This window comes from Cucurbita pepo, chromosome 1 (assembly GCF_057944985.1).
Source record: "Cucurbita pepo subsp. pepo isolate OVF chromosome 1, ASM5794498v1, whole genome shotgun sequence".
Taxonomy (NCBI): domain Eukaryota; kingdom Viridiplantae; phylum Streptophyta; class Magnoliopsida; order Cucurbitales; family Cucurbitaceae; genus Cucurbita; species Cucurbita pepo.
The window spans coordinates 732,733-760,616 of record NC_141798.1 but is presented as its reverse complement, the minus strand read 5'-3'; the positions used below and the strand labels follow the sequence as shown (position 1 = coordinate 760,616).

At 36.8% G+C, this 27,884-nt stretch overlaps 5 protein-coding genes across 7 annotated transcripts; 3 read left to right on the top strand and 2 right to left on the bottom strand.

Moving 5' to 3' along the window:
• The first annotated feature begins 103 nt into the window (after positions 1 to 103).
• On the top strand, positions 104 to 7,377 carry LOC111782123 (PHD finger protein ALFIN-LIKE 2). Its single transcript, XM_023662924.2, has 5 exons — positions 104 to 331; positions 444 to 476; positions 733 to 955; positions 6,615 to 6,735; positions 6,836 to 7,377. Exons 1-5 carry the CDS (start codon positions 238 to 240, stop codon positions 7,088 to 7,090), a joined length of 726 nt encoding a protein of 241 aa, XP_023518692.1. The 5' UTR covers positions 104 to 237; the 3' UTR covers positions 7,091 to 7,377.
• Positions 7,378 to 10,415: 3,038 nt separating this feature from the next.
• LOC111805447 (jasmonate-induced oxygenase 2) lies at positions 10,416 to 11,921 on the bottom strand. The gene is made up of 3 exons (XM_023690558.2): positions 11,317 to 11,921; positions 10,876 to 11,206; positions 10,416 to 10,732 (listed from the first exon to the last, which is right to left on the bottom strand). The coding sequence occupies exons 1-3, from the start codon at positions 11,811 to 11,813 to the stop codon at positions 10,484 to 10,486; spliced, it is 1,077 nt and encodes a 358-aa protein (XP_023546326.2). The 5' UTR covers positions 11,814 to 11,921; the 3' UTR covers positions 10,416 to 10,483.
• Positions 11,922 to 17,078: 5,157 nt separating this feature from the next.
• On the top strand, positions 17,079 to 20,004 carry LOC111800473 (zinc finger CCCH domain-containing protein 29). The gene is made up of 2 exons (XM_023684184.2): positions 17,079 to 17,258; positions 17,598 to 20,004. The coding sequence occupies exon 2, from the start codon at positions 17,605 to 17,607 to the stop codon at positions 19,657 to 19,659; it is 2,055 nt and encodes a 684-aa protein (XP_023539952.2). The 5' UTR covers positions 17,079 to 17,258; positions 17,598 to 17,604; the 3' UTR covers positions 19,660 to 20,004.
• A 944-nt stretch (positions 20,005 to 20,948) lies between these two features.
• LOC111806689 (N-(5'-phosphoribosyl)anthranilate isomerase 1, chloroplastic) lies at positions 20,949 to 23,953 on the top strand. 3 transcript variants are annotated; one of them, XM_023692089.2, is made up of 6 exons: positions 20,949 to 21,107; positions 21,191 to 21,310; positions 21,741 to 21,806; positions 21,995 to 22,359; positions 22,438 to 22,601; positions 23,515 to 23,953. In XM_023692089.2, the coding sequence occupies exons 2-6, from the start codon at positions 21,301 to 21,303 to the stop codon at positions 23,738 to 23,740; spliced, it is 831 nt and encodes a 276-aa protein (XP_023547857.2). In that variant the 5' UTR covers positions 20,949 to 21,107; positions 21,191 to 21,300; the 3' UTR covers positions 23,741 to 23,953. The 3 variants fall into 3 exon arrangements, with proteins under 3 accessions (XP_023547857.2, XP_023547865.2, XP_086975485.1); XM_023692097.2 differs by having other exon boundaries at positions 20,978 to 21,107; positions 21,262 to 21,310; XM_087119359.1 differs by lacking the exons at positions 20,949 to 21,107; positions 21,191 to 21,310 and adding an exon at positions 21,333 to 21,462.
• On the bottom strand, positions 23,874 to 26,505 carry LOC111806684 (omega-3 fatty acid desaturase, chloroplastic). Its single transcript, XM_023692075.2, has 8 exons — positions 25,627 to 26,505; positions 25,433 to 25,522; positions 25,294 to 25,360; positions 25,082 to 25,174; positions 24,807 to 24,992; positions 24,634 to 24,714; positions 24,398 to 24,535; positions 23,874 to 24,301 (listed from the first exon to the last, which is right to left on the bottom strand). The coding sequence occupies exons 1-8, from the start codon at positions 26,130 to 26,132 to the stop codon at positions 24,134 to 24,136; spliced, it is 1,329 nt and encodes a 442-aa protein (XP_023547843.2). The 5' UTR covers positions 26,133 to 26,505; the 3' UTR covers positions 23,874 to 24,133.
• Positions 26,506 to 27,884: the final 1,379 nt, after the last annotated feature.

Sequence of the window (27,884 nt, the reverse complement as noted above, 5' to 3'; positions counted from 1 at the left end):
TGTTAATTAATGATTAGAATTAAGTTTAAAGTACATCATAATTTTTTTTTTTTTTTTTTTTTTTTTTAATTTTATATAAATACTAATAGTGCGGAAGAACTAAAGCCAAAATCATAAGCTATAGCATTCTGACAAACATTTTTCTTTCTTTTTTTGAGGTTCCAAGTTTACTGGGCAGTGATCACTCCGATCTCTTCCACTTCTGCAAATTTCCCTCCAATTCTCTCAAATCAATCTATGGCTTCAATCTCTTTCAGCCCTCGCACCGTCGAAGACATCTTCAAGGATTACAGCGCTCGACGCACTGGCCTCGTGCGAGCCCTTACTTATGGTGATTTCTCTCTCGTACTTCTCACCGTGATGTTTTTATGGCTTTTTTTTTGGGAATGTGTTCGAGGAATTGGGTTTTGATTTTGATCTGCCGTTTGGTTCTTGTCTTGCAGATGTCGATGACTTCTACTCGCTTTGCGATCCTGGTGAGTGTTTGTTCTTTCGAGTTTCTTAGTTTTATGTTTGATTGGTTTGAGAAAGGTGGGATGATTGCGTTGTTGTGAAGTTTTGCGCTTAGGGTTTTAGTTTGCTTTGTGAAAATATGTTTGTGTTTTATTTTATTTTGTTCTGCCATGTTCTTCGCGAGCGTCGAATTGGCGGGAGAAACTTGCGGTTTTGTTTGGCTTTTGACCTAATTTTGGGGTTGGTTTTGATGTTGAGTTCCTGATGTTCTTTTTCCAGAGAAGGAGAATTTGTGTTTGTACGGACACCCGAATGAGTCTTGGGAGGTGACTTTGCCTGCCGAGGAGGTGCCATCCGAGCTTCCTGAGCCTGCGTTGGGGATCAATTTTGCTAGAGATGGGATGAAGCGCAGAGATTGGCTTTCGTTGGTGGCTGTACACAGTGATTGTTGGTTGCTTTCTGTGGCGTTTTACCTCGGTGCTCGACTCAACTGCAATGAGCGGTAAGTTATATACCTTTAGGAGCATGAGAATCTAGTGAATCTTAATTTCATGATGGAGCATGAGGACGGTTTGCCAACTGCTGCCTCAATGATCTTTGTTTCACATCCTCCTGCACTGGTACAATGCGTATAGCACTCATGCATTCCAATTATATGCAGCTTTTTAGGTGTGTATACGATATCCTAATTTGTTTGATGACTAAGGTCCATTTTACTTGGGCTTGATCTCTCATCCTGTTATGGTATATAGTCAGTTGGGAAGTTGGAAAGATCATATTCTTCTCGTCATTGTGAAGAAAATTCTTCTACACAGGGTTGCATTATGCGTTTTAAGACGCCAAGTTAGAAATAGAATTACCTGAGTTAACTGTTACAAACCTGCAATCTTTCCTTCCAATTTGCTTGACTTCCTCAACCTGTTCTGGCTCTTTCTCTCTGTGTGTATATGCATCTCCGCCTCCAAAATTCTTAGCAGAATCTTTCTTTTGCAAGTGAAGAAACAACTGCCATTTAAATATGTATCTGATAGGGTCTCGGTGTCCATGTTGACTGCATGATTGCAGTCTTTAAAATGCTCTTTGAGATAAATGCCTCTTCTATTTTCATTTTCATTTTCTTATGATTGGTAAGAATCATTTTTTGTGGATGAGATGAATTTTGGTCTCGTAATATAAAAATTCACACTTGTAGCTTCCTTACTAAGAGTTTTACTAGGCTTTTGGCTATTTGTTTTTGGGTTCGTGAAGTCACACTGTGGCTAGTTATTTTAGGGCTCATGCATTCACTTGTGGCTAACTATTTTTTGGCTGGATGACTCTCTCATTTCCAATGAGTTTATTATTGAATGGGCTGGAAAGAAGTGAAAGGGGGTGTTGCAATCAAGCCTTATCTTTAAAAAGTTGACGTGGAACATGATAGATTGAGATGTCCTAGGTGCTATTCCTTTTGCAAAGAGCTTTGGACATTGTTGGAGACAATGATTGGGGAATGTATCAGTAGTATCGAACTTTTGTCATCAACAACAAACCCATAGACAAAATTCTACCAAGGGCCTAAAGACAGGCCAGCCCACTCCCCCTCCCTATTGACTAATTGGTGCCTTACTTAGGTAGACTCATTTTACATGGTTCCTTGGTTTGATTAATGGCTTCAATTTGGAGATGCTTTGTTGTTCACCCACTGTACCCAATTTGCAGTATTTGGAGATGTCTTGGGGAAGGTTGGTCTATAACCTGGGTCAATGCCTCTCTTTTGGAGTATTTGACAAAAGCGTTTTATTATGCATCTTTATCTCTTAGTTGGGGCTCTTTCATATAGTTTTTGGTTTCTCTTGGCTTGGGTTGTTGTTGATGACGTTTTTGTTGCTCAGTTGTATATCCTTTCACTCTATTTTTGAAATTTTTGAAGAAAGAAAAAAATATACATATCAACGCCTCTGATTCTAGTAATCTATCCAGGAGAAGATTCTTACACATGCTTGACCATGTGAACTCCCCATTACTCTGAAAATTCAACCAGCCCAAAGTCTTCCGTCAGATTGAGGAATTTTCACTTGTGCTTCTTCCTCAGTTGGGTATCTCTTTTGATGTTCCATTTATGTAGAAATCATCTCCTGAAGGTGTTGACAACTATCTCCTTTAGTCAGGATAGTGAGTGATAGAAGTGAAGTTTGATCACTTTTGACCTCCTCTCACCTTCAGTTCTATTTATGAACCCTCACTAAATTCTTTTTTTCCTTAAAAAAAAAAAGAAACTTTTCTATGTGGAATCTAATATTAAGAATCTTCCCTCCTTTAATTGGAGTTTCTTCTTTTCTGGGACTCCCTTCTTGGAACTACGTAGACTTGTTGAAGATGGGTACTAAATGTTAGGCCTCTTGCTCCATAACAACCTTCTTGGCTATCTCCCAGTCCTTCTCAAGATCCCTAACCCCTTCGAGTACAGTGATATCCTTATTGCCAAGCAAATTTGGATTTCTGTAGATTTTGACTTTCCTTCCTCAATAGCTAGACCCTTCACTGTGCTATCTTATTTATATCCTTTAACCATGTTGACTAGTCAGTTATGTTTCTTATGATGAAGGAAAAATGTTAACAATTTCAATTTAGTATGCCTATCGAAAGTATCTTACGGAAAGGAAGTGGTGAAAGTAAGCAGGAATATCCTGTGCATTGGAAAGCTGTTTTGATGTGTAAATTGTTTGTAGTGTTTGAGGTGTTGATTATGTAAATTTTGAAATAAATTACTCTATTTTAAGTTGTGCTTTATACTAACATCAAACATAACTTATATATATATATATATATTATACTGGACACAGCCTTGAAGTTAACTAAAGAATTGAATTTATAGGAGAAAATTTTGGAATTCCTTTTCCTCAGTAGAAGCCAAGGTCTTTGAAGTTAATAAAATAGTCGAACTTATAGGAGAAATTTTTTAAATTCCTTTTTTTTCGTAGAAGGAATTTAATAAAACAATCAACTTACCGGAGCAAAATTTGTAATTTTTTTTTTCTTCCATAGAAGCCAAAGAATACACTTAATAGCATTAGACCAACGCACCTTAGCATTGACAGTTAACCTCTTACAAAGACAGTGATGCTGTCATCTATCCTTTTGGCAGGGCACCAAATTTAGTAAAAAAAGACTGCAGATAAAATTCCTAACCATTTCTGGCGAAAGAACTGAAGCAAAAAAAAAAAAAAAAAAAAAAAAAAAAAGAAGAAAAAAGGTTTTGTGATTCATCTCTGTTGCTGCACATTTGGCAGATTGGAGGGGAAAATAATTATATGAGGATTACTCCTTTGAACCTTATACGAAGTGTTGTGGCCACTCTGAGTTGGGGAACAAATCAAGAATTTGGCTTTCTTGGGTCTATTGCCTTTTCAAATGAGCTTGCTAAGATTCTTGTCTTGAAAGTGGATTTCTCGAGAGAGTTTGTCATTGGCTAACTTCAAAAAGAGTCTTCTCAGTATTGTTAGGGGTCCAAAATTTTTTATCCTTGGCTTGGCTTGGGAGGATGTCTTGGAACACACCCCAGTTGGCTGGCATTCCTCCATTTGTCTGCCTAGCCAGGCCACTTCTCAAATGAACATTTGAAGTCTTACTATCATCATACCAACACGTATGAATAGAGATGAACTTGGAATTAGCAACAACATAAATAGAAGGGAAGGAAGTTCCAAGAGGCAGTGATGTGACCCAATATAATCCTCCCAAAATTTAATCTTTCTTCCATCACCATGCATAAGACAATTATTCTTTTTAAAAGATTGGCTGGTCTTCAAAATATCTTTTCAAGGGCTGCAAACAAACTTTGAAGCCGTCCACTTGACTTGTACATTTGTAGTGAGATTAGGTGGTGGACTAGTGTTTCCAGATGTAGACAGTAGGTGGAGGAGGTGTAGGGTATGCAATTTAGGATTTAGTTTTGAGGACAGGCCAAACCTCTCAAGGTGCTTGGTAACCTGTCATATCCCTTTCTTATTTCAGGAGCAATTTTACTTAATTTCTATATCATCTTCTGGTTTTCATGAGTTCTATTGGTTGCTTAAGAAAGGGTATCAATACAATATTTCCCCTGCTCCATTTGCTAGAATGTTATGGTTGAATTACGAAAGCTCACTTGGCCAAAATCACCCGTGATTGTTTGGAAAAGAAAAGAGAAAGGAAGTTAATGTAGTGATCATTGTTATTTTAGATCCACTCTCTTTGAAGCTAGGATTCCGGTGATCAACATTGCATTTGGATGTGCATATTAGCTGATTAGCTGGTCCTAACGACTTGGGATTGAGGTAAGGCAGTTGGAAGCGAGGAATGGATATAAGTTGTGATGTTTTCCTGCACCAAATTCATAGACTTTATAGAGTTATAATACATTTAGCAGGGGGCAGAGGTTAGTCATTGTGAATCTGTGATGGGTTTTGAAGTAGGTAAGAGGAAAAGAAAGATCTAATGCCCAATTGAGTTGGGATTAAAATGGATAACAGTAAGAACGGAAGGATGAAAGCAATGTGAAAAACGGGGCCTCCAGTTCACAAACTAAGGCTGAATACTTCAGAACTTCTTCGTTTGCCTGTTGGAAAATAAATTTCATGAATAAATGAAATATTCAAGAGGCCAAAGCCTACTGGTCATGGGTTATTTTAAGACTTCCATACTGATTCTGATTATTGTAATAGTTTTTTTTATTTATTATTTTTATATAGGAAATGATAAAATATAGATCAAAGAGATCATTACAAAAAAAGGGAATAAGCTAATACCTACATGACACTGGTGCAAAAAAGAGCCCTAGTTGGCAATGATACTCACAAGGTCTTAATTACAAAAGTCATTGGAGAGGGCACCTAGTAGAAGCAAAGACAGTCTCTTAAGTCCCAAAAGCCCATGAAGTTCGTCTCCAATCCCTTGAAATTTTTTTGGTTCCGAACCAAACCCTCCATGCTGATTCCGAATTGATTTCACAGAACTGAGGCTTTCCCCTTGAAAGGAGAACTGCCCTCGAGGGAGTACCACATCTTGTAGTCAAAGGTGAAACATTAACTAAAACTGAAAGTATCTAGAAGCTTGCCCCTATTTTTGTTGGCGAACCCACAATGAAAGAACAAATGGTGGGGATTTTCCAGATTAGATTTTTACCCGAAACGCACTAGTAGGAAGAAATCAAGAAATTCACAAACCTTATTTGGAGCTTATCACAAATATTTTAGCTTTCCCTGAATAAGAGTCCATAGGAAAACTTGCCTTACATAAAATGTTTCATTGAATAATGAAATAGAGAAAGGTGGAGGCATTTCTCTAGTTAAATGAATTACTAAAACAATCCAAGACGAGAGGACAATAAATATGTTTTAGTATGGAATCATTTGTGTTTCAATAATATTTTCCTTATGAAACCAGATGAATTTTGTATCCAAGTCCTTTCTAAGGAAAGAATGTTGTAATATGCCTAGAGCTGCATTTGTGCTTTATTATGTTCGTGTACGTGGGCTGTTGAGTAAGTGCTGTCAGCAGGAGTTCTATGAGGCCTGGGTCAACCGTTCTGTAGTGTACTGTCGGGAGTTGGATAGGAGTAAAAGAGAAGTGAGGAAGGTAAGGAAGTAGTTGAGTGTTTTGGGAGAGAAGTAGATCTCTTGAAGGTTTGATAGTTTGTGATTTTCCTTTCTTTTTCAACTCTCGCTTTGTGTGTATGAGAGAAGCTTCATTTTTCTTTTAGCTCAAGCTCATTTAAGAGCATAGATATTTCTCTCGTGTCCACCACATCTTTTGTTTGCCCTGCTCTGAACTTATGTATTATAGTAGGAGGTCAACCGAGGCATTTGAAATCATGCTCTGATTGAATGTGCTCTCTCTCACTGCTGTCATTTTACCAGCTTCTTTAAGTTTAACAAAATAGTTCCATTCTTTGGTGCTTTTTATTTTTGTGGGTAAAAACTTGTTTCATTGAATTAACAAGAGATTTTTCTGTAAATTGGTGTAGAGCCTCTTCTTGCATATTTTCAGGCAATTTAACATCATCCTAAGTCTATGTGACGTTTTAGCACTAGAGATCATGGACGAACTTCATTGTTACTTTCTTTTATCATCCATGTGATTAAAACAGAACAACAATTGGGTTGATCTAACAGTAAACAACATGTGCTCTCGTCTTTCCACAGGAAGCGACTATTTAGTATGATTAATGATCTACCCACTCTATTTGAAGTTGCTTCTGGAAGGAAAGCTGTTAAAGACAAACCCAGTATGGATAGTGGAAGTAAATCCAGAAACAGCTCAAAGGTGAAATGGTCTAGTTTTCCGAAGCTGCAATTTTTATTTTATTGTATGCTTTTTCCCTTGTCTGAGAACTTTAGGACAACAACCAATTTTATAATTGCAGAGGTCACTAGATGGGTCAATTAGAATCAGCAATCCAAAGATAATCGATGAGAGTTATGGAGAGGATGAGGATGAGCATGGTGATACTCTGTGTGGAAGCTGTGGGGGGAACTACAACGCAGATGAGTTTTGGATTGGATGCGACATCTGTGAAAGGTGGTTCCATGGAAAATGTGTGCGGATAACACCAGCCAAGGCAGACAATATCAAGCAGTATAAATGCCCCTCTTGCAGCACAAAGAAAGGAAGACCATAGCGCGCGGAGATACCACAATGTAAAGCATTTTGTGGGAGTTAACCTTTATGTTCTGCGAAAACTCGTGGTAAAGACCGAAAGAAGTGAAGGTACATGTTAGGGGATTTACTTGTGAGGGTTTATTATAGGGTTTATAAAGTTAGCATGCTAACGGATAATTAAGCATGAGTTAAAGCTAGTTTTCGTTTCGGTTTTTTCATACATGTTCGAGCCGTATAGTTCAGAGTTTAAAGATTGATCTTGCCTTCCTTATAATGATATGAAAATATCGTTCATGTTAGGCTTTACTTGTGGGTGGTTTTGGGGCATCATTATTATTTAACATACAAGTGAGCATGGGTTGATTGCTACCTTCCATTACAGAATCTCTATCTTTGCGTTCTTTGCCATGGCCTTAGGTTTCTGCTAGATTTATGGCCTTCAAGTTCTCTCTCTTTTTCTTTTTAACCATTTCATTAGGCTAATTTATAGCAGTCTAAGCCACTCCTTTTAGGCTTGGACTGAACTTATTTGATACTTATCTTCTGGTATGATTTAATGGCTCAAATTGGCCACCAATAGTTTTTGGGTTTCTAAAAAATATCATATCCCAATGACTGGTAGGTTTCATTTTCTTTTCTATTGTCCACAAGTCGAAAAGATATTGTTTTTGTATATGCTTCGCCTTCGTATTCAAGTTAGTTATCAATATTTAAGATGTCATATTCAATTTTGTTATCAGTATCTATTAGGTCTTTTAATTAAATTAATTTTTAATTTTGTGTTTAATATATTTTTGATTTATTTGTTATTTTTAAAATATTCATAGAATAATTTTAGACGTAATCCTGTATCTAATAAATTGTTAATTTTTTTTTAATATACCAAGAACAGTTTATGGTTTAGGTTTTAATATATCAACATATTAAACCTAGAGTTTAGTTTATTAAAGATAAGATTTTTTAACATTTATGAACGTGTTAGACACACACCTAAAAGCTACCCGACAACCCAATTTGGTAATCGATTATATCAATGTTGAATTTTTCTGGGCTACCGAAAATTTAATATGTGAAATAAATTAGGAAAGTAGCTATGTAGATGGAATTCAATTGTGAGATGATTTAGAAAAAGAAATTTGTTATTTAGGTTGAGATATTAAAAGTTAAAAGTGACCTGACATATCTTTTCAAATATTGCAATATGGTCCTTTCTTTTCTCTTAATTTCAAGTAGGTCTTCATGATTGAGAGACGAAAGAAGCGAACTTAGAAGAAAGAAGATATATATCTTCGTCTCTTAATCAAAACTTTGTGAAGTTATGATATGCAATTAATCATAGTACTGAATTAACTATAAAGAGCCAATATTTAATTATTCTCATCATTAAAATATTGATATAAGATTAATTGATCAGAACTCATAAGTTTAAACGACTTTTAAGTTGAGTCATGGTATGAGTTCAAACGTACCTGTCTAACCAAATAAAACACGTAACCTAATTTTCACGTGGGCGTTTAACTAAATAAGATGGACAACTTTACAATGAGGAGAACTTTTAAAGGAATAAATCACAGCGGAAGGAAAAATAATTCAAAAAGAGATGATCTTTTTTAAAAAAAAAAATAGACAAATCATATAAATCTTATCTTTAATAAACTAAAGGAATATGATGGGTAGATAGATCGTGAGCTTCGATAGATTCGCTCGTAGGAATTGCATTTTCAATATGGCGAAAAGCTAACATGATTGGACAAATAACTACGTGTTTATAACGCTTTGTATGAGTTAGAGATTATATTCCTACCCTCTCGACTAATTAAATTTTTCTCTCAAATTTTAAAATATTAAATTAAATTATAAGAACTTTTAAATTTTAAAAAGCGTCTCATCAATTCTTTTTTTTTTTTTAATTAATAGCCTCTAAGACATAATATTGAATTTTCCATAATATACCACACGTGCTGCTTTATTTATTTATTTATGTTTTTTTTTTAATGTCTGCTGTGCACGTGGGTTTTAAGCACTGTGTTCTCTCTTTCCGGCCTATTGATGGAATTGTATTCCCTAACTCTTATCAGCAAACATACCCCACCATTACCTATCTTCAACTCTCCTTCCATATTTCATAGACGATTAGAGATAGGTGGACGGTCTGTCGGTGTTGTGAGAGGAACATCGGGATAGAGACATATTGTGACAGAGACTAAGGAAAAAAGAAGGCTAGTTTCGAGCATTTAATCATATAATGTTAATAACGTTTATTTAATATCTAAGTCACTAATGGGTACAATAATCATCGTCATTTATTTTGATACTAATTCTCAAAGGGACACTTTTCTATTCCTGATTGGACGGAAAGGACCTTTAATACTTATTCTTTTGTCACTCTTTTCTTAATTTCCACCCTATAAAGTGTATGGTTATCGATCTTTATATCCTTTCAATCAAAACGTTCTAACTCGTTGATTGCACGTTTGATTAATCTATGTGATTCTTTTTTATAGATAAAATATATGACCATCGTAAAAAAAAATATTAATTTGAAATTCAAATTCGACCCTGGATGATTTCTGGCACATCTATGATCTAAAATTTAAAAATTATTATTAGGAAATAATATTTTTTAAAAATAAAAAAATATTAGGATAATATATTTATATAAAAATGGTAGGAAATTTCAAAGCAAATAAACTATTCCATGAATCATGATGTAATCTGAAAATTATTATTTTATATTTGTCTCATTTTCCACCAAGGGACATAATTATTACCCAATTATCTTTTTACTATAAAATATATAATTTTTTTAAAAAAAAAAATTCAAAAGGCAATCAAGCACGTGCTAAATTATTTTCTTTATATATATATATATATATATATATATATATATATTTGATGGATTTGATATAATTAATTATAATAATATTTCTTTTTAAATTTGAGCAATTTCCGTTCTTGACTTTTGTGGCGAAATGATTGGTCCGTAGTAATTTCATAATCTACTAAACTTCGTTATTTTCTATTTGCTTTTGGATAAAAATGGTCGAGGAGCGTTGTAGTAGTTCAATGCCTCGTATAAAAATGGTCAAGAGTTGAACACTCAGCGTCTAGGTAAAGATGGTCTCGACGTAACTTGAAGGAGTTGGTGTTAGAAAGTTTCGAGCAAACTAAATATGAGTTTTGAGTTACTCAATGGAGTCGAGTGAGTTAGTTGAGCTTGAGTAAGGCTCGAGTATGCATGGCAGGACGTCTTCGTTCAATGTGATGAACATGCTGAGTGTTTTATTTCATTTATACAGAAGCATCATGTTTGGTATATATATATATATATACAAAAACGTATATGATTTATAATTATTGTTATTGATTAAAATTTTAATTTATAATTTGTACAAACCACTCATAATTATAATTATTTTGGCGACTTTAATGATTCTACTTGAGATTTGCCTTGAGGACCTCTCATCCTAATGTAAACCCTATATTCATCGAATGTCATTGGGGAATAAAGCGCAGGTTTATCCGGTGTGACTAGCTCTTTTATCGGTCCTATCGGAATGTTGCTTTTCGGGTTGTAAAAGAAGGCCAACGAAACTCGTTCCTTATCCGAGTTCACAATCACTCTATGCTCCACGCTTTTGTATATTGCATTACTTAGAACCTGACAAAAAAAAGACACACATTTTGAAGAAATGGTCGAGCAAAACAAGACTCCTCCATGTGGAGATAGACATAGAGGATTTTGAGAAACGTTTCCTTTTGAGGCACGTTTATGTAATTGAGTTAATGATTGACAAAACAAACCTGAACTTGATCGCCCACGTTGACTATAATAGCATGGCGGGCTGGCTTGACTGTGATCCAATTATCGTCCTTTCGAACTTGAAGTCCAGCGACTCGATCGTCGGGCAAGAGTAGCGTTAATCCGCCGGGGTCGGAGTGCGAGGACAGCCCCAACGTGAGGTCGGGCTGGGGGCATTTTGGGTAATAATTGACTCTCAAACATGCTCCAACATCTTCTCCTCCAAATGCATTTTGAAGATAGGCTTGATGAAGCCCCAAGTTGAGTGATAAAAGCTTCAACAATCTTGCCCCTAACTTCACCACTTCTTCCCCATACTCCTCAATCAAATCCCTGCATTATTCAAACACAAAAATCCCTTTAAATTCCTCTAATTTTGTTTTTGTTCGTATTATTAGCTCAATGGATTAAACGGGTTAGGTTGGGTTGGGTTGGATGGTTACCCGAGGCTCGGAGGGTGAGCAGGCCACTTATTGTGGTCTTTGAGGCGAGGAGGAAGATAGTGAAGAAAAAAGTAGTCACTCCAATCAAGAATAGCTCCTTTTTGAACGCCAAGCCGGCTGCCATACCCTTCATAAGTCCTAGGATTGTTGGCATAGCCCTGTTTACTTTCCACCGGCAAGTGGAAGAAATCATACCAGGCACGGCGGACGCCGTCGAGAAGCTCCAGTCGGATGCCGTGGTTGACAATTTGGAAGAACCCCCAGTTGCGGCAGGCATCGGAGACTTGGGCAAGAACGGTGGCTCGAAGCTCTGGCTGGTCGAGATTGAAAGCGTGGACGTCGATGATAGGGATGTTGAGGGCGGAGGTAACGGCGGAGGCTGAGGGGCGGTCCGTGGGTGGCTTGATGTAGCGGCTGGGAAGGAGGGGGCAGCCGCTTTCGGACAGGGATTGGACACGGACAATGGGTTCGGGCCAGTCATGGTCGAGAGTAGTCATCACGCCCAAGGAGGCTTTCCAGATTCCAATGTTGTCTCTATTTATAAAAATCAAATTTTTTAAATCCAAACCCTATTCCTTTTCTTTTTTAAAAAACACAACCAAGTACGATGAATCACTTACCTATATATATATACACACACATACAAACTACTCTTTCTCTTCATCCTTCTAAAAAAAATTAAAAAAATTAAAAATAAAAATAATATTTGAATTGATACGAGTTTGTTAAATTTTTGTTATTAAAATATATTTTTTAACATTTTAGTCGATGATACATATAAATTAACACTGTAGATTTGGATATACTTATATTAAATGATGTTAATTTAGGCACATAGGTGATTAGGTTAGTCACATTTTCTTCTTTCTTTAGTGATAATACTCGTAAATAAAAAGCTACTTTTTGTGCAAAGTTTTGGTGTGATATAGAAGCTTTATAAGTTTAGGAACAAAAGCGAATATATAAAACGCTAGAGATAAAAAAAAGAAATAAGTACGAAAAGTGGAGAGCTACCGAAATGAGACATGTGCTCTTTATTTTGCATTTTAAATAAAAAAAAAATGGATTGGAAAGTTAAATACGCTGTCAAACCTTCTAGATCTTCAAAATTGAAAGTTCAAAGTCTAAAAAAATGTCATCAAAGATTAATAAAGTAAAAAAGGAAAGAAGGACTTAGGTCTAGGTTTTAGGTAGGGTGAGTTAATGGATCGAATTCGAAAACGTGAATATCATGGGACATTGGATCTAAACATCCAGACGAAATTTCGAAATTTTGAATGACAAACTTTAAGTTTCAACATATTATAATTCTAACAGACCCTCGTTTGGTTAAATGTTGATCCAAACGTCGAGAAAAATTTTAATGGGGAAGATTTTGTGATTTTTAACTCTCATATACCCTTTTGAATAGATATTTGAACGGATGAACGAAGTTTGAATTTCTAACTCTGTGTAGCGCTAACACGAATTCTAAAAAGATTTATTGGAATATATTGGTTTGGAGGGTAGTTTGGGGATTTTGCAATAGTGAGTGGTTGATGGGGGCAAATGAAAGTGACATGGCCGACACGCAGCAAAGAAAATTTCATATTCTTTAAACATGAATAAATATGTATATAATTTCGGATTATTTATTTTTTTAAAAAAAGTATTTGTATCAATTTCGACGTAACACGGAACTGTCCATTATTCTAGATTTATATATAAAATAAAGTATTTTTATTTTACTTTTTCCATTTTGTATTTTATTTACTTTTTCCATTTTATATTTGGTCGCCAATAATAAAAAATAGAATAAGATATTGAACTAACTTAATACTAATTCAATGTTCGTAACATTTTTAATAAAATAATCGAAATAAAAAAAATGTTATTTAAAAACGTACGCGTTGCTATTATTATTATTATTATATTATAGTAAATGATCCACGTAACAATCCAACTTCTAAAATATAATTAGACTAAACTGTATTCGCTACCGTATGTGTAGATATTTAAACTCTCAAAACAAAAGATATTTTTATTTGGTATTTAATTCGCTTTGGCATACGCAACACGTAGGCAATATTATTTAAGAATTACATGATAGACTAATGCCATGTAGATTTAGATATTAAACCGGAAATTATAGGTAGATAAAATTAAAAGCGCTATTAATAATTTTTTAAATATAAAAATTAAATAAACAAGCTGTGTTTGGAGACTTATTTATTTTAAAACTCTTCTAATTGTAATAATTAAAATGAATTTATTAATGCGAAATAATTGCATTGACTAAAATAAAATAAGAAATAGAATTTAAATACGAGAACTAAAAAAACTGAATTAAGACATTTATAACTCGTGCCTTTGGATGGTAGGGTCCACACATGGCGCCGTTTCTTTTGATTTTTTAAATTTAAAAATTTAAAATTTTCCAAAAATAACAAAAGAAAAAAAAAATTGTAAATTAATAAAATGATTTAATTGAATTAGAGTAAGAACAATATTGGTTGTTATTTCTGGGTAGCTTTAAGTATATTTAATATAAAAAGTTGGATAATTAATATATATATTAATATTGGGTGTTACTCAAAATTATTTCATTTAATTAATATTTAAACAAAAAATAAATAAATAAATTTAGAGAGGTGGACCAGATTGTCCTTGCCTCGCTTATGTGAAAATTGTAGAGGATGGGCAGACCTACGATAATTTTTATTTAATTAAATATTTAATTTCTTGAAAAAAAAAATACAACCTTTCAAAGGAAAAAAAAAAAAAAGACAAGAAAAGAAAAGTTATTTTTTTATTTATTTAAATGGCATAAATTCCACAATTATTCTTCTCGTGTATGAAAAAGAAAGTTCAAAATTAAGAATGAGAGATACATGGAATAAATCCAAATTAATGCTTAATTTTGCTTCTAATTAACGTCCATATACATAAGTGGCTCTTTAAAAAACATGGATTTATTTTATATTCATGAAAGGATATAATTTGCTATCGTGTCAAAAAAGAAAAATCTTTATAAGATTTGAATTATAAAAGAATTTATTTTAAAAATATAATTAATTTCGAGTTAGCTATATACGTAGAGGAGTCGCCTAAGAAACTTACTAATTTTTTTTTATTTGGGATTTTCGAAAATGATAGTTATGTTTGAATTTGGGAATAAGGAGATAAATGGTTGTATTACTATAAATGTATTTTTGGTGTTATTTCTAATTGGATAAGTTATTTTAATTTTGCAAGTAACTACCCAATTGAGTGGCCATATACATATAAAATATGGTTTATTTAATTTTAATTTTTTAATAAGAGTTATTCGCTCTTAATTTTGATTTTGAATTGAGAGTCGATATCTAAAAATTTGTTAAATTTGAGTAATTTAAAGTTGTTCTATCAACATTACTCGTTGCATCTTACTAGGACGATTGTTATAATATGCTTGTCACTTGCACGGAGCATATAATTGTCATCCATACAATGTTTTTTTTTTTTTTTTTTTTTTTTTTTGTAATTATTACAAATGATTCGATCTAGATCTGTCGTGTAGAGACATGTAGATAAAAGTAATTTATACAATGAATTTGTTGGACCGCAAGATGTTTACTTTTTTATATATATATAAATTTATAAAATTACAAAAAAAAAAATTTGATGTTGTCTGTTTTAAGGGTATTATAGTCTTTTTACTCATATTTTATGTAACAACTCAATATTGTTTTCTTTAGGTTTTACCTTTTGGGCTTTTCGGGCTTCCTGTCAATGTAGGGAGAGGTTTCCTCTCTAATATTTGTAGCGTGTCTTCGTTAGCACACTACCCCGTGTTTGGCTCTTATACTATTTGTAACAATTAAGCCTCACCACTAGCATATATTGTCCTCCTTAGGCTTTTTCTTTTGAGTTTCTCTAAAGGTTTTTAAAACGCGTCTACTTAGAAGAGGTTTCCATGCCCTTATAAAAAATGTTTTGTTCTTCCCTCTAACCAACGTGAGATCTCACATTTAGAAGTTGATACCTTTAGGTCAAGACGATTCTCACTTACTTTTTTCTCGATTTTCTCTCCTTGAAAAGATCGTAACACAAAAACAAATGAGGGTTCATGTCAAAGTCAACTATTAATATCATGAGATGTGGATCAATCGGCACCACATACCGTTATCATTATTTAATCAAACTTTAAAAAATTAATTGACATCTGACAAGTGGTACCTACACCAAAAGGGGAAAAAAAAAAAAAATCAAATTGGCACATGTTTAAGCAATGCACTATAAAAAAGAGAGGTTCAAGTTGGTATTTATGGGGACGACAATAACGTGAAATGGTAAGGGTTTTTGTAGGGTATGGTTTGGTGGTGTCCTGTCCTTATTAACTCTCCGTCAAAAGATATGAACGTTCCGACTTACTTACAAAGCAAATTACTAAGTTTATATTTAAATCGGTAAGATTTATCTTATTTGAACGTGTCGTTCTAACTTATCTTCGATCGTTAAGAATTTAAAAATAAATTAATTCTAACTTCAATTTTGATTACAAGGCTAAACCTAAGAAGTTGATACTGGGCTCCTACTTTAGGCCCAGGCCCATTATACTTTTAAGGCTACAAATAAACCCAGGCCCAATAGCTTAAGAAAGGCTAAACCTAAGAAGTTGATACCGGGCTTCTACTTTAGGCCCAGGCCCATTATATTTTTAAGGCTACAAATAAACCCAGGCCCAATAGCTTAAGAAGGCTACATGCTTGTAGATGAATGAACCCGTTTTCCCATATACCTATTATAAAACATATCACTTATGTCTAATAATGACATCAATTATGTTTTAATAATATTTTTTAGATTAAACTATAAAAAATACTCCTCAACTTTGAGGTAGAGTTCGATTATATTTTTAAAATTTTTTATTTTAACCATCAGAACTTGTTAGGTTAAATTATAAGTTAATTCACGAGCTTCTAATAATCGAGACATGACAAAGCCTGCGAGAGTATGAGCCATGTCAATATAGTATGTCTCCCCCAAAAAATTCAAAAAATGCAGCCCAAAATGTGTTTGGTATATAATGAATGTCTAGAATCAATGATGTTATAACAGCCCAAATCCATTGCCAGTAGATATTGTATTATTTGAACTTTTACATTCAGGCTTCTCCTTAAATTTTTAAAACGCATTAGGGAGAGGTTTACACATCCTTGTAAGAAATGTTTCGTTGTCCTCTCTAGTCGATAACGCTAACCCTGAAGGGGTATAGACGGTACCTATCGATAGTGGACTTGGGCTATTACGTCGGATTGAAGATATTGAGAAGCAAAAAGTGGTGAAATATTAAAATTTTAATTTATTCTTATTATATCAAAAGGTTAAGAGAATCATAATGATAGTGCTCTAATCCCAAAAAAAAAAAAAAAAAGAAAAAGAAAAAGAAAAAAGGACGCTCCTAATTTTTAAAGAAAAAGACAAAATCCAATCAGTGGAAGGCGGAGTCGGATATATTCTGTCAGCCACTCAAATCACTGAACACCACACCCACTCTGGCGCGTCAACGAATCTCTTTGCAGTTCATACAAAAAAACAAAGGATCGGATTGCTTTCCATCTCAGTCCAATTTCAACTTCATTTCCCATTTCATTTGGGTTTCATTTGGATTTCTTGGTGCGACGAAGGAACCACGCTTTGGGTCGAATTTGGATAGCCAATGTGGGGCCTTCATTTCACTCTGCTTTGACTTTGACTGTTGCGGTGAAGCCGCTACGAAGAAAACTCCCACCTTCCTCCCACTTTCCTTCGTTCTTTACCCTTTTGTGTTCTTAATCGTCTGGATAAAACCCCCATTTCCTCCATTCTTAGCTCCTCAAACTCCCTCCTCGATTCGAGGCCTTCCCGATTTCCCTCTTTTTCCCCTTTGGCGCTCAGTAATTTCAACCATTCTAGCTGTTCTTTGGTTCAATTTACTTCAGGTAGGAATGTTGTTTCGATTTTTATCTTGAATCGATCTGTTCTTCTGGCTTGTTTTTTGTGTTTTCCATGTGGGTTTTGTTAATTTTTGAGTTTCTGTTCTGGATTTTCATGTTTTGACTGTTTTCCATCTTGTTCTTCTTCTGGGTCTGTCTAGAAGTTGTTTAAAAACGACATGTCAGTGGAATAAATTTCTTGAATCTCGTTTTTCTCTGGAGGATTCGAGGAAATTTTCAAATAAAGTTCGATTGCGTTTATGAAATGATTTTTTCTTTGAAAACCCATATTTCAAACGCCTGATTTGTATAGGTTTCTTAGCTTTGGGGGTTTAAATCTTGCAGGAATTGGATGTGTAGTGGCTCAAAGAATAAAGTTACTTCCTCGAATTCGGCCATGGACGCCAAGTTTCAGAAGCTTAACCATGGTTCTTTCTTCTCTGCGAGTTCAATTTTGCTTGAACTATCGGCTTCTGATGATGTAGAAGGGTTCAAGAGAGAGGTTGAAGAAAATGGTTTGGATGTTGATGAACCAAGCTGCTGGTATGGCAGAGGAATTGGATCAAAGAAGATGGCTTTTGAAAAAAGAACTCCATTGATGATTGCTGCCATGTTTGGAAGCTCCAAGGTTGTCAAGCACTTAATTGGGACAGGCAAGGTTGATGTCAACAGGGCTTGTGGTTCAGATATGGTCACTGCTCTTCACTGTGGCACTGCTGGTGGCTCTGGTTCTTCCCTTGAGACCATCAAGCTCTTACTCAATGGATCGGCCGATGTTGATTGTGTTGATGCTTATGGGAGAAAGCCTGTTGATTTGATTGTTTCGGCTTGCAGGATGGTGAGTAATTCAGGAAGAAAGGCTATGGAGATGTTGTTGAGAGGAGATGGTATGGCTGGGGAAGGTGATTTGAGCCTTTACCTTGAAGAAGACCAGCAGAAGATTATAGCTTCCCCGTCTGCAAAAGAAGGAAGTGACAAGAAAGAGTATCCGGTCGATGTATCACTGCCTGATATCAACAGCGGGATGTACGGTACCGATGATTTCAGGATGTATACCTTCAAAGTGAAGCCTTGTTCGAGGGCATATTCACACGATTGGACCGAGTGTCCTTTCGTTCATCCTGGTGAGAACGCTAGGCGTAGAGACCCCAAGAAGTACCCATATAGCTGCGTTCCGTGCCCCGAATTCCGTAAGGGGGCTTGCCCAAAGGGGGATTCCTGTGAGTATGCACATGGTGTCTTTGAGTCCTGGCTTCACCCTGCTCAATACCGAACCCGACTCTGCAAGGATGAGACTGGCTGCAACAGGAAAGTTTGCTTCTTTGCTCACAAACCTGAAGATTTGCGCCCTGTATATGCTTCAACAGGCTCAGGCATGCCTTCACCCAGGTCTCTTTCGAGCAGCGCAGCGGATATGTCTACCATGAGCACATTGACTCTTGGTTCGTCATCGTTGTCATTACCGACAACTTCAACACCTCCCATGTCTCCCTTAGCATCAGTGTCTTCCCCTACGAATGGAAACTTGTGGCAGAACAAGATTAACCTTACCCCTCCTGCTCTGCAACTCTCTGGTAGTCGGTTAAAGACCACCTTGAGTGCAAGAGATTTGGATTTTGAGATGGAATTGCTCGGGTTGGAAAAGAACGCGAGCCAGCTACAACATCAGCAGCAGTTGATCGACGAGATATCTCGACTTTCCACTCCTAATTACTGGAGTGGAGATGTAAGCAGGAGTGCCGAGTTGAAGCCGTCAAACCTTGATGACATGTTTGGATCATTAGATTCTTCCTTGTCGTCTCAGTTACAGGGTGGCTCGCTAAAAACCTCTCAGGTTCAATCTCCGACCGGGATGCAGATGCGCCAAAATATGAACCAACTCCGTGCAAGTTACCCGGCTAACTTAGCATCCTCACCTGTAAAGAAGCCCGCCTCTTTTGGCTTTGATTCATCAAGTGCAGTGGCAGCTGCTGTGATGAACTCAAGGTCTGCTGCCTTTGCAAAACGAAGCCAAAGTTTCATCGATCGAGCTGCAGTGCCTCGTCTTCCCGGGTTTACCACAGCTGCAAACTCTGCAGCTACAATGTCTTCCCATCTCTCCGGTTGGAACTCACCCGATGGCAAACTAGACTGGGGAGTACACAGCAACAATCTCAACAAACTCCAGAAATCTGCTTCGTTTGCCATCCGAAACAATGGCACAGGAGGTCCCACAACCTTTGCACCATCCGCAGGGGAGCCCGACGTCTCTTGGGTTAACTCCTTGGTTAAAGACGTTCCCTCCGACAGCTTCGAGCAGTTCGGTGCGAAGAAGAGGCAATACAACCTCAAAAGAGAAATCAACGAGATGCTCCCATCCTGGATGGAGCAGCAGTTGTATGCAGAGCAGGAGCAGATAGTGGCATAAGCAAAAACTGGCCAAATCCTTTCCCTACATTATATTATGCTAACAATATCAAGTTGATCACATTTCATTCAATATTTGATTACAGAAATTATAGCTTAAGTTATTAGTAAAGAGACGATTCTAGTTCAAGAAAAGCCCTGAAGTTTCGGTAGGGTGTCGATCGATCTTCAGAAAGATCAATAACAATCTGATGATCGGATCAGTAAGATATGTTCGTATTCATTTCATTGTATTATATTATATTTGTTAATTTTTTTTCTTTCTCCATTTTGGGGCTGATTATAAGATGAACATGTATCTTTTTCACTCTAGTATAATGAGAAAAACATATAATGTTTCCAGTAACTCTGCATTGTTCTTCAGATTATCTGAGTGACTTAACTAAGACAAGAAAATCATTACCAGAAGAGTGAAGAAGATGATAATGGAGGATGGCAGCCAGGCAGGCACAGACAGAACCAGAAGAGTGACAGCAAACCAAAACCTTTGCTGCTATTATTGTTTAGGATTGGGACAGATTTGAGGTTGTCGGATTGGGCTGTGGCCTCACTTGGTTCTTTTTCTTAGCCGCCCATAACATTTTTTTCTTCAAGATTCCTGTTTGTAGCTGACTTTTCTGGTTCAAAGGCTCCTCAACGGATATAATGTAATATAAGATCCCACGACCGTTGGAGAGGAGAACGAAATGTTCTATATAAAGGGTGTCGAAACCTCTCCTTAGTAGACACATTTTAAAAACCTTGAGGACAAGCCCGAGAGGAAAAAGCTAGAGAGGACAATATCTGCTGCCGGTAAGCTTGGACCATTACAAATGGTATCAGAGACAGACACTGGGTGATGTGCTAGCGAAGAGGTTGAGCCCCGAAGGGGGTGGACATGAGGCGGTGTGCCAGCAAGGACGCTGGGCCCCGAAGGGGGTGGATTGGGCGGTCCCACATTGATTAGAGAAGGTAATGAGTCTTGAAGGGGGGTGGACACGAGGGGGTGTGTTAGCAAAAATGCTAGGCTCCAAAGGAGGTGGATTGGACGATTCCACATTTATTAGAGAAGGGAATAAGTGGCATCGAGGACGTTGGGCCGTAAAGAAGTGGATTGTGAGATCCCATATCTGTTGGAGAGGAGAAAGAAACATTCCTTATAAGAGTGTGAAAACTTCTTACTAGCATTTTTGGCAGACGCATTTTGAAAATCCCGAGCAAAAACTCGAAAGAGAAATTCTAAATAGCTGTAGCCTTAAGCAATTACATTACATTGTAATAAATATATAATTAAAAAAGAAATTGAATTGTGGAGTTAAGCAAACAAGAATTGACTTGTATTTATTGTTTTAGTTTTCTTATTTACTCCAACCAGCATTTATCACAAGACATCTAGTTTCACCTTTCGTTTATGAACACGAAGCACACAGCATTATCTCCAAATTTCCAGTCGCTTTGGCTTCAAATCAGGTAATTCTTTCACCTCATTACGAATCCATTTCACTAATTTCAACGAGGGTTTGTCAAATTTTAGTTGCATTTTTGTTTTTCAGTTTACCCATTGAGAATAAGTTTCACCGGCTAAGCAAATCAATAATTGATTGCTCATTCATTTGAATCATAGTGGATTAGAAATAAGAACGTGAAGAAAAGGGGCAGAACAATGATTTCAGGTATGATTATACAATTTTGTTCTTGATTGTTTGAGGTTTTTCCATTCACCTGCAATGCCCACTAACTGTTCGACGAATTGCCCAAATGACTTGCATTGCATTCTCACTGCTTCTCCACCGCTTTAATATCCCCTCATGGCGGTCATATGAGGGTTCGTATATGATTCACCACTGTCAAATGGAGTTTGAAAGAAGGAGTGTATGCCATTTAATTGTTTTTTTATTTTGTCTTTCTAATTATTTAGAATCTCTTTAATAGATTTATATATTAAATTACCCACACGAACAACTGCATTCTGGAGGTGTTTTCTTTGCTGTTCAAATCGAACTGTTTGATTCTTTGATGGGGTTTCCCAACATTTTCCCATGAACAAATTGCCTTTCCTTATAGTTTAAACCACTGATATCATAATCTTTTTCATATTGCCAGGCTTGACCATTGGAAGCTGCTTTCGGCCAAAAGTTGTGAATGTGTATAGAAAGCACCAGTTTCAAGGTATGTGTTTGCTCCATTTATCTTCAGTACCTCAATATCTGAAGGTTCCAATTAAGATATGCTCAACTTAACAATGTTCACTCATTTCTGAACCACTGCTCTGCCTTTTACTTGGTTTTTTGACATCAATTTATGGATGTTGGAAAAATTTTGCTTTCTGCTCTTACATTAGTTTTGTTTCTTTGCAGGTTTGAATAGGGACAGTTCACGCATTGGGAGAAAGTGGCCTTTTCAAAAGAAAAAGGTTACCTGTAGCGTTTCTAATCAAGAGAATGTATCTTCAAACCTTGAACATCATAGAAAGGACAAGGTTCTTGTTAAGATGTGCGGTATTGCATCAGCGAAAGATGCCGCTTTGGCAGCAGAATCTGGTGCTGATTTCATTGGGATGATCATTTGGCCAAACTCAAAGCGTTCTGTTTCATTCTCAGTTGCCAAGGAGATATCCAGAATTGCAAGACAAAATGGTGCACAGCCTGTCGGAGTGTTTGTCGATGACGATGTCGAAACAATATCTCGAGCTGCTCATACATGTGACCTTGAATTTGTGCAGGTACGTCTCTTTGTTGACCTGATCTCCTTGTGTACAGAAATAGCTAGCTTTCTTACTCCGAATGATTTGGATTCACAGCTTCATGGAGATGAGTCACGGGAAGCAATGCCCCTTCTAGTTAAAGATCATAGAATTATTTATGTTCTGAATGCAAATGAAGATGGAAGCCTTCTAAATGCGATCTCTACTGAGGACTGTTCTTTAGTAGATTGGGTTCTTGTTGACAGTGCCAAAGGTGGCAGGTACCTTCAAACTTCCTCCTCAATGTGCTGGTTTAAAACAAATTTGTTAATATGTCTCCAAATATCTACATGGTGTTATAAGATTTTCATTAAATAAACCACACTACCCTAGAGTTGACAACTTGAGCAACTAGTTAAGGTATCTATTCTCAACTAAATTGTGAGATCCCACATCGGTTGGAGAGAATAACGAAGCATTTTTATAAGGGTGTGGAAACCTCCCCTAGAAGACGCGTTTTAAAAACCTTTAGAGGAAGCTCGAAAGAGAGCCTAAAGAAGACACTATATGTTAGCGGTGGGCCTGGACCATTACAAATGGTATCAGAGCCAGACACCGGACGATGTGTCAGCAAAGAAGTTGTGCCCGGAAGGGGGGTGGACACGAGACGGTGTGCCAGCAAGGACGCTGGCTCCCGAAGGGGGGTGAATCTTGAGATCTCACATCGGTTGGGGAGGAGAATTGAGCATCTTTTGTAAGGGTGTGGAAACTTCTCCCTAATGAGGGGAAGCCCAAAAGTAAAAGTCAAAAGAGAACAATATTATAGACTTAAACCATTACATAAATGGTTAAAAGTTGAAATCTGCACTAACTAATACATATTGCCATACCCAAAAAAATCCAAGAAGTGAATTTTATGTTAAGTTGAATGGCTATGTTAAAATATTGGAAAGCACTGTTCGGAGTCCTAAATAAACAAGGATTTAGACTCTTATTTCCACGACCAATCACATCAGCTACTGGAATGAATTATTTCTACGTGTTTATTTTGATGTATTAGCTACCCATTCCTATCGAAACCCTCTAATAAATTGACAGAGCGTGTTGATTTTGACTTCGTAGCAGCAGCCATGAAATTTTCCTGCATGTCACATGGCCAAATTTATTAACTATTTCCTTCTCTGTTGAATGCAGTGGGAAGGGATTCAATTGGGCCCAGTTTGAGGTACCAATAATTAGAAGTAAACAAGGTTGGCTCTTGGCTGGAGGGATCAATCCAGCGAATGTGTCTCAAGCCCTATCCCTTCTGAACCCTCAAGGCGTTGATGTTAGCAGTGGAATTTGTGGCTCAGATGGGATTCAGAAGGATCTTACTCGAATCAACTCATTTCTTAAGGCTGTTCATTCAGTGAAGTCTTGATCAACAAAGTTGAGTATCCGATTTTCTTAATAATCACTTTGTTAATTTTCTGCTTCTGCTTTGAGTTTAGTTCATGAAATTGTGGGATTTACTGAATGTTTTGGAACAATTTAAAAACAAATGACTCATCCCATGTAATGTAACACCATTGTGATTGGTGTTACAGCATCCATATATTTTCACTAATAGTTATTAAACAGAATTCAAGCAAAACTAATGCCAATTTTTGTTCTATATGGCAATAATAATATGTAAATATGAATACTATCATCATGAACAGAGCTTCTTCTCCCTTGGAAGTTTATTCAAGGTCAAACTCGAATGGCTCACGAACTATTAGAAAAGAATTTTGATATACTGGTGATGAACAGTATCTCAGTCTTGTTGCTTTGATCAAGAAAGGTCGGGATCGGTCTGATAATATACAATGTCCCCAGAATCGCTCACAAAGTGATCCTTTTTCATGCTTTTTACTAGAACTCCCAATAAGTGGAAGGGGAGAGGCCATGATTTCTCTGGTTGCCGATAATACTTTCCGAGCACTGGTTTTGTTGCCTCGGTCTAACACGATAAGATTGCAGTTTCGATGAGAATTTAGAAAATATAGGGTAAAGACAAGTTTTGAGTTTCAGATACAAGATTGAGAAGAATACTCACTGCTTCTAATAGGTGATAGTGTGGGATCTGAGGGAAGAGATGGTGAATGACATGGGTTCCAATGTCGTGGTGAATGTTGTTGATCCATCCGTAATCGCGATCGAGAGTGGTTAATCCTCCTCTTAAGTAACTCCATTCCTGTTCGATCATCAAATATAGAGCCAGACAAGTTCATAAATGGTGTCAAACATAACACTTTATGATGTGTTCTTGTTCAAAAAGATCGATAAGCGTACCTCTCCACGATACCAAGGAAGTTTATCGTCGTGACCATGGTGATGCAGGTATGTGACCACATCCAGCCACATGACAAACATCTACATTTGGAAAACATTCAGACAAGTGTACAAGTGAATGATTGTATCCAAAGAAGTATTCACCACGAACTCGTGATCGAAACTGAACTCACCACGTAGGGAATTCCGTAAAGTTTGAGGATTTGGAGAGGACCCATCACTACAGATAAACACCCAAGCAGAGCAAGCATTGCAGTCCAACATACAGTAGATGTAATGATATCATTCCGCTCGCTCGGGACAAACAAATCACTACTCGGGTCGAAATGAGAGCCCTTCTTACCAGGACTTCTACTCCACTGTAATATCACCAACAGGATGCATTAGAATCCATCATGGCAGAACATTGAAGTTCATACAAAATGATGACGAAACAGAGTGTACCAACCAGATAGATGGGGTATGCAAGCATGGGGAAAGGCAAAGTGAACCTCAATGTTTTTGTTGCTTTATCCAAAGTCTTATAGATTTTCTCAGACAACTACAAAACAGATATGAACACATTGCTATTGAATGAGGCTCAACAAAATGATCATCTCTAGTTACAAACTGCTTCCTTGAGATAAAGAATCCAGAAGGGCTAGACTATAAAGAACTTACAGGATGCCATGATTCGTCGTTTTCGACATGGCCGTGGTTCTGGTGATGAGTTCTGTGGCTTATTCTCCTGAGTTAAAGAACAAGATAAGATATTACAACTTTGAAGAACATTATAACTTTGAAGTGATCAGAAACTAACCATCCATGATATGGAACTAGAATTGAAGAATGAAGAATATGGCCAACAACACTATTGAGTTTTGGATCGTTGGAGAAACTTCCATGGCCACTGCACATTCACCAACCAAAGCAAACCACATAGAGTTCAGGCATAGGAATTCCAAGACAAAAAGCAAGTAAAGATATTCAATAGCTTCAATGGAGAAAGCTTACCAATCATGACCAAGAACAAAAAGAGCCCAAAACATGGTCCCTTGAGCAAACCAGTAAAGAGGCCAAACAACCCAATTGTTGAAGTAAGCAGCAACAGCCGCCAAGCCAAACACCACAACCACATCCCTCACAACATAGCTCATTGATCTCCAAGGATCCTTAACCCAACAATGCTTTGGAATGGCAGCCCGAATATCGGCCAACCGAAACGGCGGTGCAGCAGCCGGGTCGAATCCACCCTCATTCTCAACCCCATCAACCTTATCCTTCTCATTATCCTCATCAACAGAAGCAACTCTCACGGGAGCACTCACATTCAGCGCCCAACTCTTCCCCTTAGTGGAAAGACTCAAAGAAGAACGGAGAAAGTGGGGTTTAGAGGGCACCGACGAGGACCTAATCTCAGACACCATGTAAGTCCTAGAAGCAAGTCCATTCCTAGAAGGGCGAGGGTAGATCCTGGGGAGGGACTTAACACCACATTCAGATAAGACCCACCTCGCCATTAGAGACCCAGATGAGAAAAACACAGGTATCCTCCTCAAGTGGCTCAAGATAAAGAAGAAAAACAGATGGGGCAACACACACAAACCCTAAAATAAAAAGGAAATCAGAAGAAGATATGAGATAACACAGCCAAGAATCTGGCTCATTCACTTACAACCATAAATCCCAACTTGTGCTTCTTGTTGATTGTCCTCTAAATTGGTCCCTCTCTCTCTCTCTCTCTCTCTGTCTAATTTATAGTCCACCATTCATATCAATGACTGTTCCTCCTCCGTCTACAAGGCAACTTTTTAGACGTTGATTGGAATTTCCAAGCAAATGGGTCGGGCTTCAGATTTCAGAGAGGCATACCCACTAAAAGAAAAGTTGTGAAAAACGTAAAAATGTGCAGATTTGAAAGGGACGTAACGATCTGTAATTGGGTAATTGAAGGGTGGGGTGGGAAGGGAGGAGGACGGTGACGTGGTCAAATCGATATCGTAAAATTTGGCCATGTTTTTCTAATTGATTGTATTTTGGAGGCCGACTACTGAGTAGGGGTCGGAATTTGAAAGTCAAGTTTCACACCTCTGGAAAAATTATGATATTCTCCTATGAACTCTGAAGCCTTTTATTTTAGGTTGAATTTGAACCACTTTTCTCCGTCCAATTCTCGAATCTCCCGAGTATTCAAATCTTTTTCATTCCTTCTCCTAGGATCCTCTATATGCATATATTATACGAATTTAGCCTTTATAATTTGAAAACAAATTAAAATTTGATCCACTATTAGTCAAAGGATAATTAATGTGAGCTTTATGATTGTTATTATTATTCTTGTTAAAACATTAACTTTTTCTCTCTTCTTCTCTAATTAATTATCTCAAAAATGTTTTTACTTTTAGTTTCGAATAGAACTATTCGTGCTTTGTTTCAAAAATACTTTTACATTGGGTTGTGCTTTGTTGCTAATAACTAGATGCAACGTTTGGAGGCATGGCTAAGGCATATGACACGCAATCCTGATTGAGCAAAGCAGAGCCAATGGCACCAAGCTGGTTCAATCTAGCAAGAACAAAAGAGTTTTTATGACTCCAACCAAATACCTGCTATCTCATAGTTGCCACCATTTATGAGCCACTTCCTTGCCCATATCTGCGAAGTAAGAGGTATGGATTGAACAAGAAAAGTAAGAATCAAACATGGTATGTTGAATGCTCTAAATTCCACACTAAATTGAATAGGAGCAGAATCAAACATGGTGATCATCCTAACTTGTTTTGCGGTTGGCTATGGCTACATTATGTTGTTTCAGAAGTCCAAAGAAGAGAATCAGTTTGGAGCAAATGCAGTAGTTTGCTATCAGAACCTAAATCTCTTGAACTTAGGCTTCAATATTTCCTGACACACCTAAACGGTAAGATCCCATATTGAGTGGAGAAAAACGAGTGTCAGCAAAAATGTTGGGCTCCGAAGGTGGATTGTGAGATCCCACATCGGTTGGAGAGGAAAACGAAACATTCTTTATAAGGGTGTGAAAACCTCTCCTTAGCATATGCGTTTTAAAAACTTTGAGGGAAAAGCCAAAAAATGGCAATATCTGCTAGTAGTACAATCGATTTATCACTCCGTTAAACAGCATTTTGATGAAATTCATATCTTATGAGCGACCAAAACCTATTATGTTCCTGGGAAGATGTAAAGATAGAAGGAGGTTGTAATTGAAAAACATACATCAAGGGAGAGGTTTCCTTTTGGCTATTATTTCCATT